Below are 11027 nucleotides of genomic sequence, written 5' to 3'. Positions count from 1 at the left end.
TTCTCCCCTCTCTCCTCTCGCTCTTCTCCCCTCCCTCCCTCCCTCCCTCAGACCCAAAACAACTCAACCCCCACTGCACATCCCAACTCTCCATGCCAATAGGGAGGTAGGTATGGCAGCAAACTTAACTCCGAGCACGCGCCCCGACGAGATGCGGACATGTCCATTTTTCGCTACCAAGCCTTCGACTACCCCGCCCTGAACTTGGTGCTTCCCAAGTGCAAGCCAGACCAGGGGTGGCTCGTGGCTTGCCGAAGATAGCGCTGCCGCGCCTATCTAGCTTGCGTATTTTCCACCTAGCTTGTGTATTTCTCCCTCTAGCTTGATGCGCGTGTTTTCTCTTGACTTTGGCGTCCAGCCCTCAACTTACCCCTCAAATTCACCGCGACTATGTATGCACGCGAAGCTTCCGGGCTTATTCTTGCCAAACTCAGCTTCGGTAACCGACCGACTTGCACCACTCCAGACTCGTAGGCAGACGAGGAAGGGTGCTACAAATCTACACCCAGGCGCTGAAGTGGTTGGAGACTCAAATCCCCGGGTTCGGACCCTCTAATCGAGCTCTAATCGAGGGAGGGGGAATCTTTTGTTGAGGGTGTTGTGGTTACGAATCCTAAGACCTAACATTCGCTGACTATGCTTTATCGGCGTATGCAGGCGACGCAAGAAGAGGGTGGGAGAGCAACCATCTGGAAGGACGGCCCGCAAAGTTTTCAGCCGAGTGACGTGCCACCTGTTTCTTTTTATTCTGCATCTCGTCATCGACCCTTCCCAAATCTGATTCGCCATTCATCTTGATAAAGTGTTTATCCTAGTGCTGGAGCTCCGTCTCCTCCGTCACCCCGCGCACATCTCTGCGGACTATGGACTATGTAGATCACCGATGTGCGTTGGAGCCATACCTTCTTCCGCCTGCTATGCAAGGCCATGCCACCGGTCTCGGAAGTCGTAATAAGCACCAGAGAGGATAACCAACGACCCAGATCGGCCTCGGGGGAATGTGCCCAGCCGTCCATGGCATTCGGCTCACCGCACTAGCCACACTCACCTGCCAGCTCCATGCTTAAAGCATCTAACAGAACAGGCCAATCAACCAAGTCCTGCACCAACGATTTATTACAAGGCAGGGAGTCATGTCTTCACGCAGCACGGCTCGATGACGGCCGCCTGACGCCTCCAGCTCATTCTACGTGACGATAGGTCTGGTCTGGCCCTAGGCGCTGTTACAAGCTGGGCGTTTTAGCGGCCGGTGACTCAGCCGGGGTTTTAATGGCTGTGCATAGCGTCCTCGGCCAGGCCTGAACGCTCTAGATCTGGAGCTTGGATGCTCGATCCCATTCGAATGCGTTCTGTATTAGCTGCGTCGGCTTCTTCAATGCAATGGACCATAATTGCTGGAACTGCTTAAATGAAGTGATATTCAGCGGTGGAAGCTGAGATTCCTGGCTCAATTGCGTCACTATCGCAGCTATCTCGGAGTCTCGGATTCTGACAACTTATTCCATCATCCCCATTACTCAATCCATCAACAAGTCACACCACATTACGCACAATGCCAAACATTGAAGCCAACGCAGAAAACTACACCCTCTTCAGGGACTGTCTCTCCACCACTCTACTGCAGCCGCCCTCCCCGGCCCCGGACCCGCCCAAGCGCCGGCGACGCGGCAAGGCGAATGGTGTGACGGCCGCCTCCACCCCGGCACCAGGCCCGGAGCAGAACGCCGAGGAACTCGCCGATTTTGTGGACTACCTCGCCACCGAGATCTTCGAGAGCCTCCCGGCGGCTCTGCAGACCCTGGACTACCGCACTTGGCGCGAGTCGGAGGCTCTGCGGGAGGAGTACTCGTTGCCGCTTACCAAGTACAGCCTGACTTCGCTCAACCTGGCCCCTTCCACTATCGAGACCCTGACGACTTACAACCTCATCTGCGTCGACCCCCTGGTGACATCGAGCCTCCCTTCCTCGCCCGAGGCATTCCTTGCCCCGATCCTGACGTCGTACATCACGCCGCTCACCGAGGCTCCGCCGTGCACTAAATCAAGCCGCACCGACGCGTGTGAGCTGTGCGACCGCTCCTGGATCAACCTGTCATACCATCACCTGATCCCCCGCTTCGTACACGATAAGGCCGTCAAGCGTGGCTGGCACCAGAAGGAGGATTTGCAAAACGTCGCGTGGTTGTGCGGTGCGTGCCACCGCTTCGTGCACCACTTCAAGAACCACGAGGAGCTTGCTCGGCATTACTACACCGTCGAGCTATTGTTAGAAGAGGACGAGGTGAGGAATTGGGCCGCATGGGTCGGGAAACTCCGGTGGAAAGGAAGGTGAGCGGCTGAGAAGGACCGAAGTTGATGCGTGCGATATCATTTCTCTTAATAATAGGGGCATGATAGACTTCCGCAAGGAAATGGTGGGCCGTGGACTGATTGTATCTCAGCCAACATGAGATGAAGGACTTCGATTTCTGTTGAACCGAAATCACTATCTCGACAAACGTTCGGCGTACCATTCTTATTGATAGCGAATGTAATTTAAAAAGGCGACCTTCTCATAAAAGAACCCTTTTAATGCCCACTAATGCCGCTTAACGTCTACATGAATGACAATGATAGAAACAACACTTCAGATTGCATGTACCCTAGACACATCATTATCAAACACCAAACTCCTGCTTCATCAAACTCATCCCAAGCCCCTTGCCTTCCAAAATCCCATGGTTCCAACAAACAAGAACGAATTCATAATTACCGTTTGGGGCCATCGGCTCTAGGTTAGCTAGACCAATTGTCGACAACACTCTCCAAGTCTTCAGTCCTTTAAGCATTAATGACATTGGAAAGAAATTATACCACTGAATGTAATGAGAAAAACAGTTCTATTTTTTTTGGGCGGTACATGATCATAATAAATTCTGAGCGAATTGGGTCTTCTCCCATTTTCACTGTCCTCTATCGAACTGCTCGACTCAGAGCTCCCAGTCGTCTACTGTCAAGTATTGCCGTATGTGTAAAAATATCTATTCAGTCGCCTACCGAACAGTTACTGACTGTGATGCGGCATTTATTTTGAGGTCTTCGGGAATTCCACCTTATGTCCTGGACTCCATCTACGCCGGATCACCACCCAACAGCGCGGTATGGAATATCCTGAACTGGACGAGGGATCACCCTCCTGGAGCGACGCCGTTTCCTTTCCTTCACTGACATAATACAGGGCACATCCTTAAGGTGTTCCTTCTCCTAACGAAGCCATCGGTCCTTTCGGATCGGTGGTGAGGTCTGACGTATGGAGGCGGTGTTATCGTCAAGCGACCGAGTGTGCTCTAGCCCTGTGGCTACTGTCGTCGATCATCAACAGTAGCAACGGGAATGGAAGAAAACTGATTGAAATAGTAGCTGGAGGGTTCGAATTTGTTAACCGCTGGCATTGACACTCATTGGCGTGGCCCATAGGAAGTGACCCTGATATCGATTCGATTCCGGATGTACATGCTGAAGTCAAATAGAACCATCCATGCGCAGCAGACATTTGGCACCTCTAACCTCCCGCTACCTCCCTCACAATACGTTGCAATGGCCATCAAAGACACACAAGAGCGGTTGACTGTCTTCAAAAAGCCCAATGGACATCAGATTCATGTGTAGTTGGTTATGTTTCTCTAAGTGTCATATCCTAGAATACCGCCATCCCCAAAACGCCGTCTTTCATGGGTATAGTCGTACAGGAATTCGCCTTGGCCCTCGTCTCCTGTGTGCCTCTGGTTGGCAACGTCCCCTTGAGAAATTTTGATCATGATTGACGCCACCTGGGGTCAGCCAAATCCACCTCCTGGTGTACCATGGGGCCGTCAACGCTCTCGCGGGGGGTATCTCCCAAGAGGGCCTCGCGAGCTTTCTTGTGCTCAGCCGCCTTGTCGTGCTTGTCGGCTGGCTCGTCTTCCTCCTCTGGTACCGCGACTAGGCCTCGGTCGCTGGCCCAGCTGGGGGCGCGGGGCATGCTTGCTCCTCTCGGCCGGGTGACGACATTGCCGGTGCCGATAGACTCCCTCCTCGCCAGCTCTTCTTGGAGATCCACAGGACTGCCTGACCAGCCAAACTCGCCGCTCACAGCCCTGTCTACAGTGCCGACCGAGTTTCGTCGGGCCACGTAGGCATCAAACTGGGTGTCCCTCTTGTGGCTGTATACGCTCGGCGTCCGTTCCATCTTGTTGAGCTCGATAGGCTCGTTCTTGGTGGAGCTGAGGCTCATACGCGACGATGCCGAGGAAAACCGCTGTTCGAGAGAAGGACGGACACCGCCAAGGTTGCTCTGGTACGAGATATCACGTTCCTCATCGGCGAAGCCAAATGGCTTGACGTTGACCGGGTGGGCATAGTCGTCGTAGACGGAGAGGCGACGGTAGATTCGGATGGTGTAAACGACGAGAATAAGAGCGGTGAGGCTGCGATCTGTTAGCTCGATTGCTTCAAATTAAAAATACAGTATTGTCGGGGAGACTCACATGAAACCACCGTCGAGACCCAGGCCGATGAGGGAGTAGTGTCGGTCGTGACGCTGCACGTAGACAACAACGTCCAGGGCGAGAATGGCGCTCGCACAAGTCAATTTCATAACATGTGTGAATAGCATCGTCCATGGAGTCAGTGACTCCGCGGAATACTTGGCTATCTCGTAAAAGGTGCAGACCGACGCCACAAAGGCCAAGCCGACATTGGTCGCTTCCCAGCTACATAGGACTCGTCAGCGAAACCCTCACGGCGAAACAGCAGAGCAGCAGTGAGCGAGCTGCGGGAAAAAAGACTTACACGACCTCGATGACGGGGAGCTCGCCCTTCTTGTCCCGATCCTCGTACGTCTTCAGGGTGTCGCCCAGTCTCCAGCCGAAAAGGCCGACCATGGCCAGGTTGAGGCCGAGCTGGAGCAGCCACATGGGGAGAAGGAGGGCGAGGCGCCATTTAGCGCGGTCAAACTGGGCCTGCGCTCTGTGTTTCCCCATGATGAGGGAGTCTTTTCTGTGGAACACGGGAATGTATTGTGTTGTGGTTGTGGTTGTGTGCTGCTCGACAGCCGTCGACCCGGTCGAAAGAAAAAGCAAGGTCGTTATTCGCTACTCGAAATTCGTTGCTCGATTGTCGGTCGTCACTGTCTCTCCCCAGAGTGTCCCAGCTCAACGGTGTCGGTGTGTCACTCAATCAAAGACGGTGATGGCGTCTCATAGTACTTCCAGGCTGTCGCACTGCGTATCGTGGAACATTCCCTCTTGGGCCAGCAAAGAAAACCTCAGTCACACGGAATTCCACGTCTGGGGGGAAGCCAGGCCCTTTTATTCGAGGGCGCCGGCTGGTTCATCGACGCCATCTCCCACGTCTCCCATGTCTCGGCTCTGGTCCAGGCCTCTTGAGCGTCTCTAACTCGTCCCCGCAGCAGGGCCGGCTCAGCCCTCTCATGCTCCATGGCGCCATGGTTGGATAGGGCCAGGATGAGCCACCGCCTCCAGAGTCCAATGGGCCATGGTCCGCCGTCATGCCCGCCTAGACTCAGGTTCCGGCTTTCGCATTGGAATTTGGCCTAGTGCTGATGGAGCGGTGCGGCTGAGAGGTTGCTTTGCTGACCAGCAGCGGCAGCGGGTGCATGTAGAGTGCATGAGAGTGGCAGAACTGGGATGATCTGGGAGGAACCAGGTGGAACTAGGTAGGAATCGGCTCCGAAGAAGCGGTACCTTGCGTGGAATCGTGGCAGTCAGAGTCGCTCGCCTCACCGATTCCATGCTGATTTGGACCTTTGGGGCGCCGGTGCGGCTCTGCAGTGTTGTTGTTTCCCAGCCCTCACAGGCTCACCCTCACAGGTTCACTCTCCACCCACTCTTGATTGGAGACTGGAGGGTAGTATTTTGCAGTCCGTAGGGCGCTTCAGTCCAGGGCGCGTCAGTTTAGGGCTCCAGGCGCCCAACCTCGTCCCCGGCTGGCCCCCAAATGTGATGTACCTCAGTCCAAGTTGCAGGCCGTTAGAATGAACCTGCACAAGAGTCGGAGTTTGCGGACATTTCCACCTTGCTTAATCACGCGTAACTGATCCTTCAACAGGGTTCGGCGCGAGGCTGCGCAGCTTGGCCAGGACCAACAGCGGCATTGGCAAGGCTAATTTTGGGCTTACCACGTAGCAACTTGGGTTAACTTGGGTTAACTTGGGTTAACTAGCCAGCGGATCATCCCTCACTTCCTTCAAGACCCAGGTTGCCAGGCATGTCTGTAGCACACCCCCCGCACCTCAGCCCTGAGAGGCGAGCTAAACTGGGCATGCCTGGCGAGCCACCAGCATGGGGCCGTGGGAGGGCATGGGATGAACGAGAGGCTGGCTGCTCATAGGCCTCTCTACGCGGGGTGGCTATGTTTCCGTGGATCCGGGCCGTCCACCAAGAAGACCCTCTATTCAACCACCTTGCCAGCTAGCTAGCTACACCACTTGTGAGACAAGTGGGGGCTCGCCAGGGTGCTGGGGGACGAGCGAGTAATTGTCCAGGGAGAGAAGAGGACGAGGTTGGTGTTGGGGCGAGTTTGAGATGCGGAGATGAGATGATGAGCACCTCAGAATAGCAGCTTTGCGAGGCGCGGTCAAGGCTGCGTCTCTACGCTTGCCATGTTTTTTTTTTTTCTCGCTCCCCGCCTGATATGTCTCCGAGATCAGCTCGGTTAGTCAGAGACCGGGAAGAGGCCAGGCAGGCTCACCGTCCTTGCTCGCCCGCTCGGTACCTTTTTTTCCTTTTTCGTTGGCTGGCAATTTTCTTCATTTGGTCACTCGATGCGAGTGCCAGCCGAGAGCCTGAAGTGGGCTTGCAGGATGTGACGCCGCCCTGCAAGCCCAAGCACGCCCGGCCCACGATTTCAACAGTCTCAGGCCCCATTCAGCTCGTCCTGTTTCGACCCCTCGAAGTGGCCAAGACGCCACGCGCGTCCCAAGGGCGGGCGGCTTGGCTGGGATCTCTCCAATCGCTGCCTGGTTGTGACAGTGGTGCCCCATGCGCGAGGCTGACTTCGCCCTCTGGCGCCATTCTAAGTGAACATTGTGGTGGTGGAGGAGGAGTGAAGCAGCCACGAGCGCCACGACCTGGCACGTTTGGTTCCACGCAGTTTGACGATCCGTCACCGTTCTGCTCCTTGCTTCCCTTGTCATGCAGAGAGCTGCTCTAGCGGATGCTGGGCTAATCTTGTTGGTCGTTGTGCTGTTCCTCACTAGAAAGAGGGGCAAGCATAATGATTCCATGTTATGACGCGGCGCAGCACAAGCAGTCAGACGAGGGAGCTCCCGAAGGCAATATTATTCCGTGTAACTCGAACCCTGTGTGTTACATTTCGAAGGTTATGTCTGTCTATGGATGGCCTTTTGGCTGATCCAATCCCATCTCCACCTCAGTGTAATCCTTATGCAGCCCTACCGTGACCCAGCCACATCGTTCCCAGCCATCAAATCTTCATTCTCAGGCTCTGAGACTGCCTCGACATTATTTGTATAGATCTAATTCACGCAGGGTAGACGCACGCCCTGGTGGCGTTGAGCGAGACCGTGGTCAATCTAGAGGCCAGCTTCCTTGTTGGCTTGGTAGACCTCCTTGGAGTTGAAGGCTACCACGTTTCCGTCCGCATCGGTCATCGAGGCCTCATTGACATCGACGGTCTGACGTCTGACTGCAATGGTGTGAGCTGGTTGAGTCTTGGCCTCACTTGTGCTGAGGATAAAATGTGCTTACCAGGACCGGCGGCCATGACGGCGCTGATGAGAGTGACAACGGCGAGGATGGAGAACTGCATCTTGAAGTAGAGATCGGGTATTTGTAAGATAATAAAAAGGTCGGCCAGCGACGAGAATCAAGTTGGTATATGAAGCGAAAGTTGATGAAGGTCGTCTTAGTGGTATTGAGAGAGAGGTGAAGGACAGTGATGCATCAGTCGAACTGTGACGACCTGACTTGATATTTGTATGTTGGCAGCCGGCTTACAACTAGGAGCTGTTTTGTTTACTGATAACCCCCTGATCCAGCGTCGTTGACACCGACCTTGCTCAATTCCTTCGGCTCCCACGGCTCGCAAAGTTCATCTCGTCTCAGGATCCCATTCGAGACAAGCCACAGCGTCGATGATCGCGCCGGAAGACGACGTGAGCCGAGCGGTTGAGCGTTGAACTGTCCGGACGGCATCCAGTGAGGACGCAGCATTTCACGGGGTCGCAGGCGCGACAGGGCAAAAGACGGGGAAAGATCCCAGCATCCAGGGGGAAAAAAGCTTGTCGGTCTGCGTGAACCCGCTTCATCGTCGCCGGCATTGCTTGTTTGAGGGGCGGACGAGGACGAGTCTGAAACGCGTGCATCGTCGTCTAGGCGGACGGGGGCGCCGATCATACTCGCGGAGCACCAAGATCCGGTAGCAGAGTGGACTGGAGAAACAAGGCGCAGGGAGGGAGCTGCGTGTGCATCTGCACTGTCAGCAAAAAATCCAACGCGAAATGATGATCCCCTTAGGAGGCCGTCAGGCATAATGATGCTGTGTTGGGCCACGGATGCAGCGGCGAAATGCGTGCGCGCGTTCCGATCGATGCCGTGGCCGCCGGGGATATATTTTGCGGTGGCTGCTCATGTCGCTGATTGAGACGGAGCGCAATGGCATGACGGGGATGATATAAGCCCCGAGGATGCGACATGACCCGTCGGCAAGAAATTGGAATCAATGTACCTCTCCAAAGACAGCTAATATGAGGTAGGTACCTTTGTGAGGGAGCTCTCGCAGCTGGAGCTTCAGCTAATCACGACGCCAGAGTCGCGAGAGCAGCGGCAGCTATCTATTTGGCTGGCTGGAACCGCGGGGCACAATACACGGGAAGTGACGCTCCCCAACCAACCTCATCGTCATCGCTGTTAATTGCTATTATTACGGCGCAGTAATAATTACCGCCGTCGCCCTGTTGCTGCGCCGTTCTGCCGACAGCAATCACAACTCCACACCCTCCACTCAACCACTTGATCACGGGCCTCACGCCGCCGCACCGAAGGCGGGGTTGGGCCGGCTTCTTCCCTGGGATGTGGTGCCTCCTCAGACGTGCTGAGGCGTGCGAGGAGACGTATCCGCGCCTCTTGCTCATTTGCATTTTCGCGTCCTTGTGCAACCGTCTTCTATCACGGCTTGTCGCTTCTTCCCGGTAAGGTGGCTCGTTGATGCTCTTCCGCCTGTTGGTCCGTTGACGTCGTCATCCCCGACCCCTCCTCCAACCTCGCTCCGCTTTCTCTCCTCTCTCCACCTCCACTTCAGCTCTCCACCTCCACCTCCCGCGCTGCCTTCTCGTGCCTCTGGTCTTACTCCCAGTGTCTACTCTGCTACTCTGCTACTCGGTCTTGTCTGCTTGCTACTGCTCTGTCAGACGCACGTCATCTCTCGTTGACTGTCTCTTTTGATATCCTGCTGCTTGTGTCCTCTCCCGATCCATCTCCTGACCTTGCCTGTCAGGCCAGCGTCTTCCCCGATGGCGACCACCGAACATTGCCTCGCGTGCTTCGACGCCCTCGAGGCGCACCTCACCAACCGTAAGCCCTTGTCCCTCGACGAGATCCAGGCGCTCCTGGCCGCTCCCCCCAGCTCTACTCCGTCCGCCGCATCCAAAGGCCTCCAGGACCCCGCGCTGCGCCGTCTTGCCGCTGATACCGAGTCGTCTTCGTCCTCGTCGACCTCGCTCGCCGCGTCGACCCCCGCCACTTCTACCTCTTCCCTGCCGCTCCCTCCCACTTCTGCTCCCCTTTTCGTCACATGGAACACCATGGAGGACGGCGAGCCCTCACTGCGCGGGTGCATCGGCACCTTTGAGTCCCAGCCGCTCTCAGAGGGCATCCCCGAGTACTCGTTGATCTCAGCCCTCCACGACACCCGCTTCTCGCCCATCCGAAAGTCCGAGCTACCAACTCTGCAAGTTGCCGTCACGCTCCTCACAGACTTCGAAGAGGTCGACGACATGTACGAGTGGGACGTTGGCGTCCATGGCATCCGGCTGTCTTTCTACGACCGCGGTCGCCGCTACGGCTCGACTTACTTACCCGACGTCGCCTCTGAGCAGGGTTGGACTAAAGATGAGACTCTCTTCAGTCTGATCCGCAAAGCAGGCTGGATGGGTAACCGCAAGCAGTGGAAGGACTTGGAGCTCAAAATCACCCGCTATCAGGGCAAGAAGAGCATCCTTGAGTACGATGACTACAAGAAGTGGCGGGAGGGTCTTCAAGACTGAGCAGCTTACGTGAGACATGCAAGAGGCGCTCTTCAAGGCCAGCAGTGGTTATGGAGTTGAGGGTAAGCCGTGACATGTAGACTAGAGGCCGGCGTTTGGGCGAGAAGTAGCCTACGGGGACTATTTCTTACTATTATTGACTGACAGGTAGAGTCGGGATTGTGGAGTGGCATACACACATCACTCATTCTTTTCTCATGCAATTCACAGACGATTTACAGACCTAGTTGGCCAAGTTGATCTAGCTGACCTTGGTTGTGGACTTGCTGGCTATTCTAACCAACAGCCGCTACACTTGGCCATGGGCAAATGGGATGGTGACCACTCCAACGGCGGAGCCCCTCACAAATCGATTCACTGACCCGTCAACTGCATTCGCACGAGCGCGTAGACTAGCCACCATGGCGCATTGCCAAGGACAAGTATCCTGCCTAGGATGCTAGATCACCGCTAAACCAACTTCCTTGTGGATGTGAAAATGACAGTATATGAACAGTATCCGGTAGCTTAATATCTCTCGAAGCAACATGATGGACAGGTTGATGATGGTTCCCGACCAAAGAATAGATACAACAACTCCTCATGGCAGCTGGTAAACCACCAGCCCAGACAACACAACCCAGACCCAATGTTTCGCCTAGACGCCGAGATATCCCTGGTATATGACGATTCCAAGTATTGTAACATCCTCCTACACACGAGAGATGGCCGCCCGCATCCCTCGCAAATCCGACATCTCCCTCCTTTTTTTCTGTTCATTTTG

General features: G+C 55.2%; 6 protein-coding genes across 6 annotated transcripts; 3 read left to right on the top strand and 3 right to left on the bottom strand.

Annotated features, from left to right (window-relative positions):
- The first annotated feature begins 1461 nt into the window (after positions 1 to 1461).
- BGZ61DRAFT_443924 (uncharacterized protein) lies at positions 1462 to 2577 on the top strand. The gene has a single exon (XM_046244934.1). The coding sequence runs from the start codon at positions 1553 to 1555 to the stop codon at positions 2330 to 2332; it is 780 nt and encodes a 259-aa protein (XP_046110012.1). The 5' UTR covers positions 1462 to 1552; the 3' UTR covers positions 2333 to 2577.
- A 1216-nt stretch (positions 2578 to 3793) lies between these two features.
- BGZ61DRAFT_528426 (uncharacterized protein) lies at positions 3794 to 5000 on the bottom strand (the record flags this gene model as incomplete). The annotated part of the gene is made up of 3 exons (XM_046253251.1): positions 3794 to 4445; positions 4506 to 4730; positions 4810 to 5000. 3 exons carry the CDS (start codon positions 4998 to 5000, stop codon positions 3794 to 3796), a joined length of 1068 nt encoding a protein of 355 aa, XP_046110011.1.
- Positions 5001 to 6665: 1665 nt separating this feature from the next.
- Positions 6666 to 7319, top strand: BGZ61DRAFT_443921 (uncharacterized protein). The gene has a single exon (XM_046244933.1). It carries the CDS (start codon positions 6673 to 6675, stop codon positions 7189 to 7191), a length of 519 nt encoding a protein of 172 aa, XP_046110010.1. The 5' UTR covers positions 6666 to 6672; the 3' UTR covers positions 7192 to 7319.
- A 254-nt stretch (positions 7320 to 7573) lies between these two features.
- On the bottom strand, positions 7574 to 7809 carry BGZ61DRAFT_528425 (uncharacterized protein; the record flags this gene model as incomplete). Its single annotated transcript, XM_046253250.1, has 2 exons — positions 7574 to 7686; positions 7749 to 7809. 2 exons carry the CDS (start codon positions 7807 to 7809, stop codon positions 7574 to 7576), a joined length of 174 nt encoding a protein of 57 aa, XP_046110009.1.
- A 103-nt stretch (positions 7810 to 7912) lies between these two features.
- On the bottom strand, positions 7913 to 8816 carry BGZ61DRAFT_137084 (uncharacterized protein). The gene has a single exon (XM_046237241.1). It carries the CDS (start codon positions 8529 to 8531, stop codon positions 8016 to 8018), a length of 516 nt encoding a protein of 171 aa, XP_046110008.1. The 5' UTR covers positions 8532 to 8816; the 3' UTR covers positions 7913 to 8015.
- A 509-nt stretch (positions 8817 to 9325) lies between these two features.
- Positions 9326 to 10721, top strand: BGZ61DRAFT_137096 (AMMECR1 domain-containing protein). The gene is made up of 2 exons (XM_046237242.1): positions 9326 to 10326; positions 10412 to 10721. The coding sequence occupies exon 1, from the start codon at positions 9512 to 9514 to the stop codon at positions 10262 to 10264; it is 753 nt and encodes a 250-aa protein (XP_046110007.1). The 5' UTR covers positions 9326 to 9511; the 3' UTR covers positions 10265 to 10326; positions 10412 to 10721.
- Positions 10722 to 11027: the final 306 nt, after the last annotated feature.

The sequence above is a fragment of the Ilyonectria robusta genome (genome assembly GCF_021365365.1).
Source record: "Ilyonectria robusta strain PMI_751 chromosome Unknown BGZ61scaffold_3, whole genome shotgun sequence".
Taxonomy (NCBI): domain Eukaryota; kingdom Fungi; phylum Ascomycota; class Sordariomycetes; order Hypocreales; family Nectriaceae; genus Ilyonectria; species Ilyonectria robusta.
This window is presented reverse-complemented; position numbering and strand designations above follow the sequence as displayed.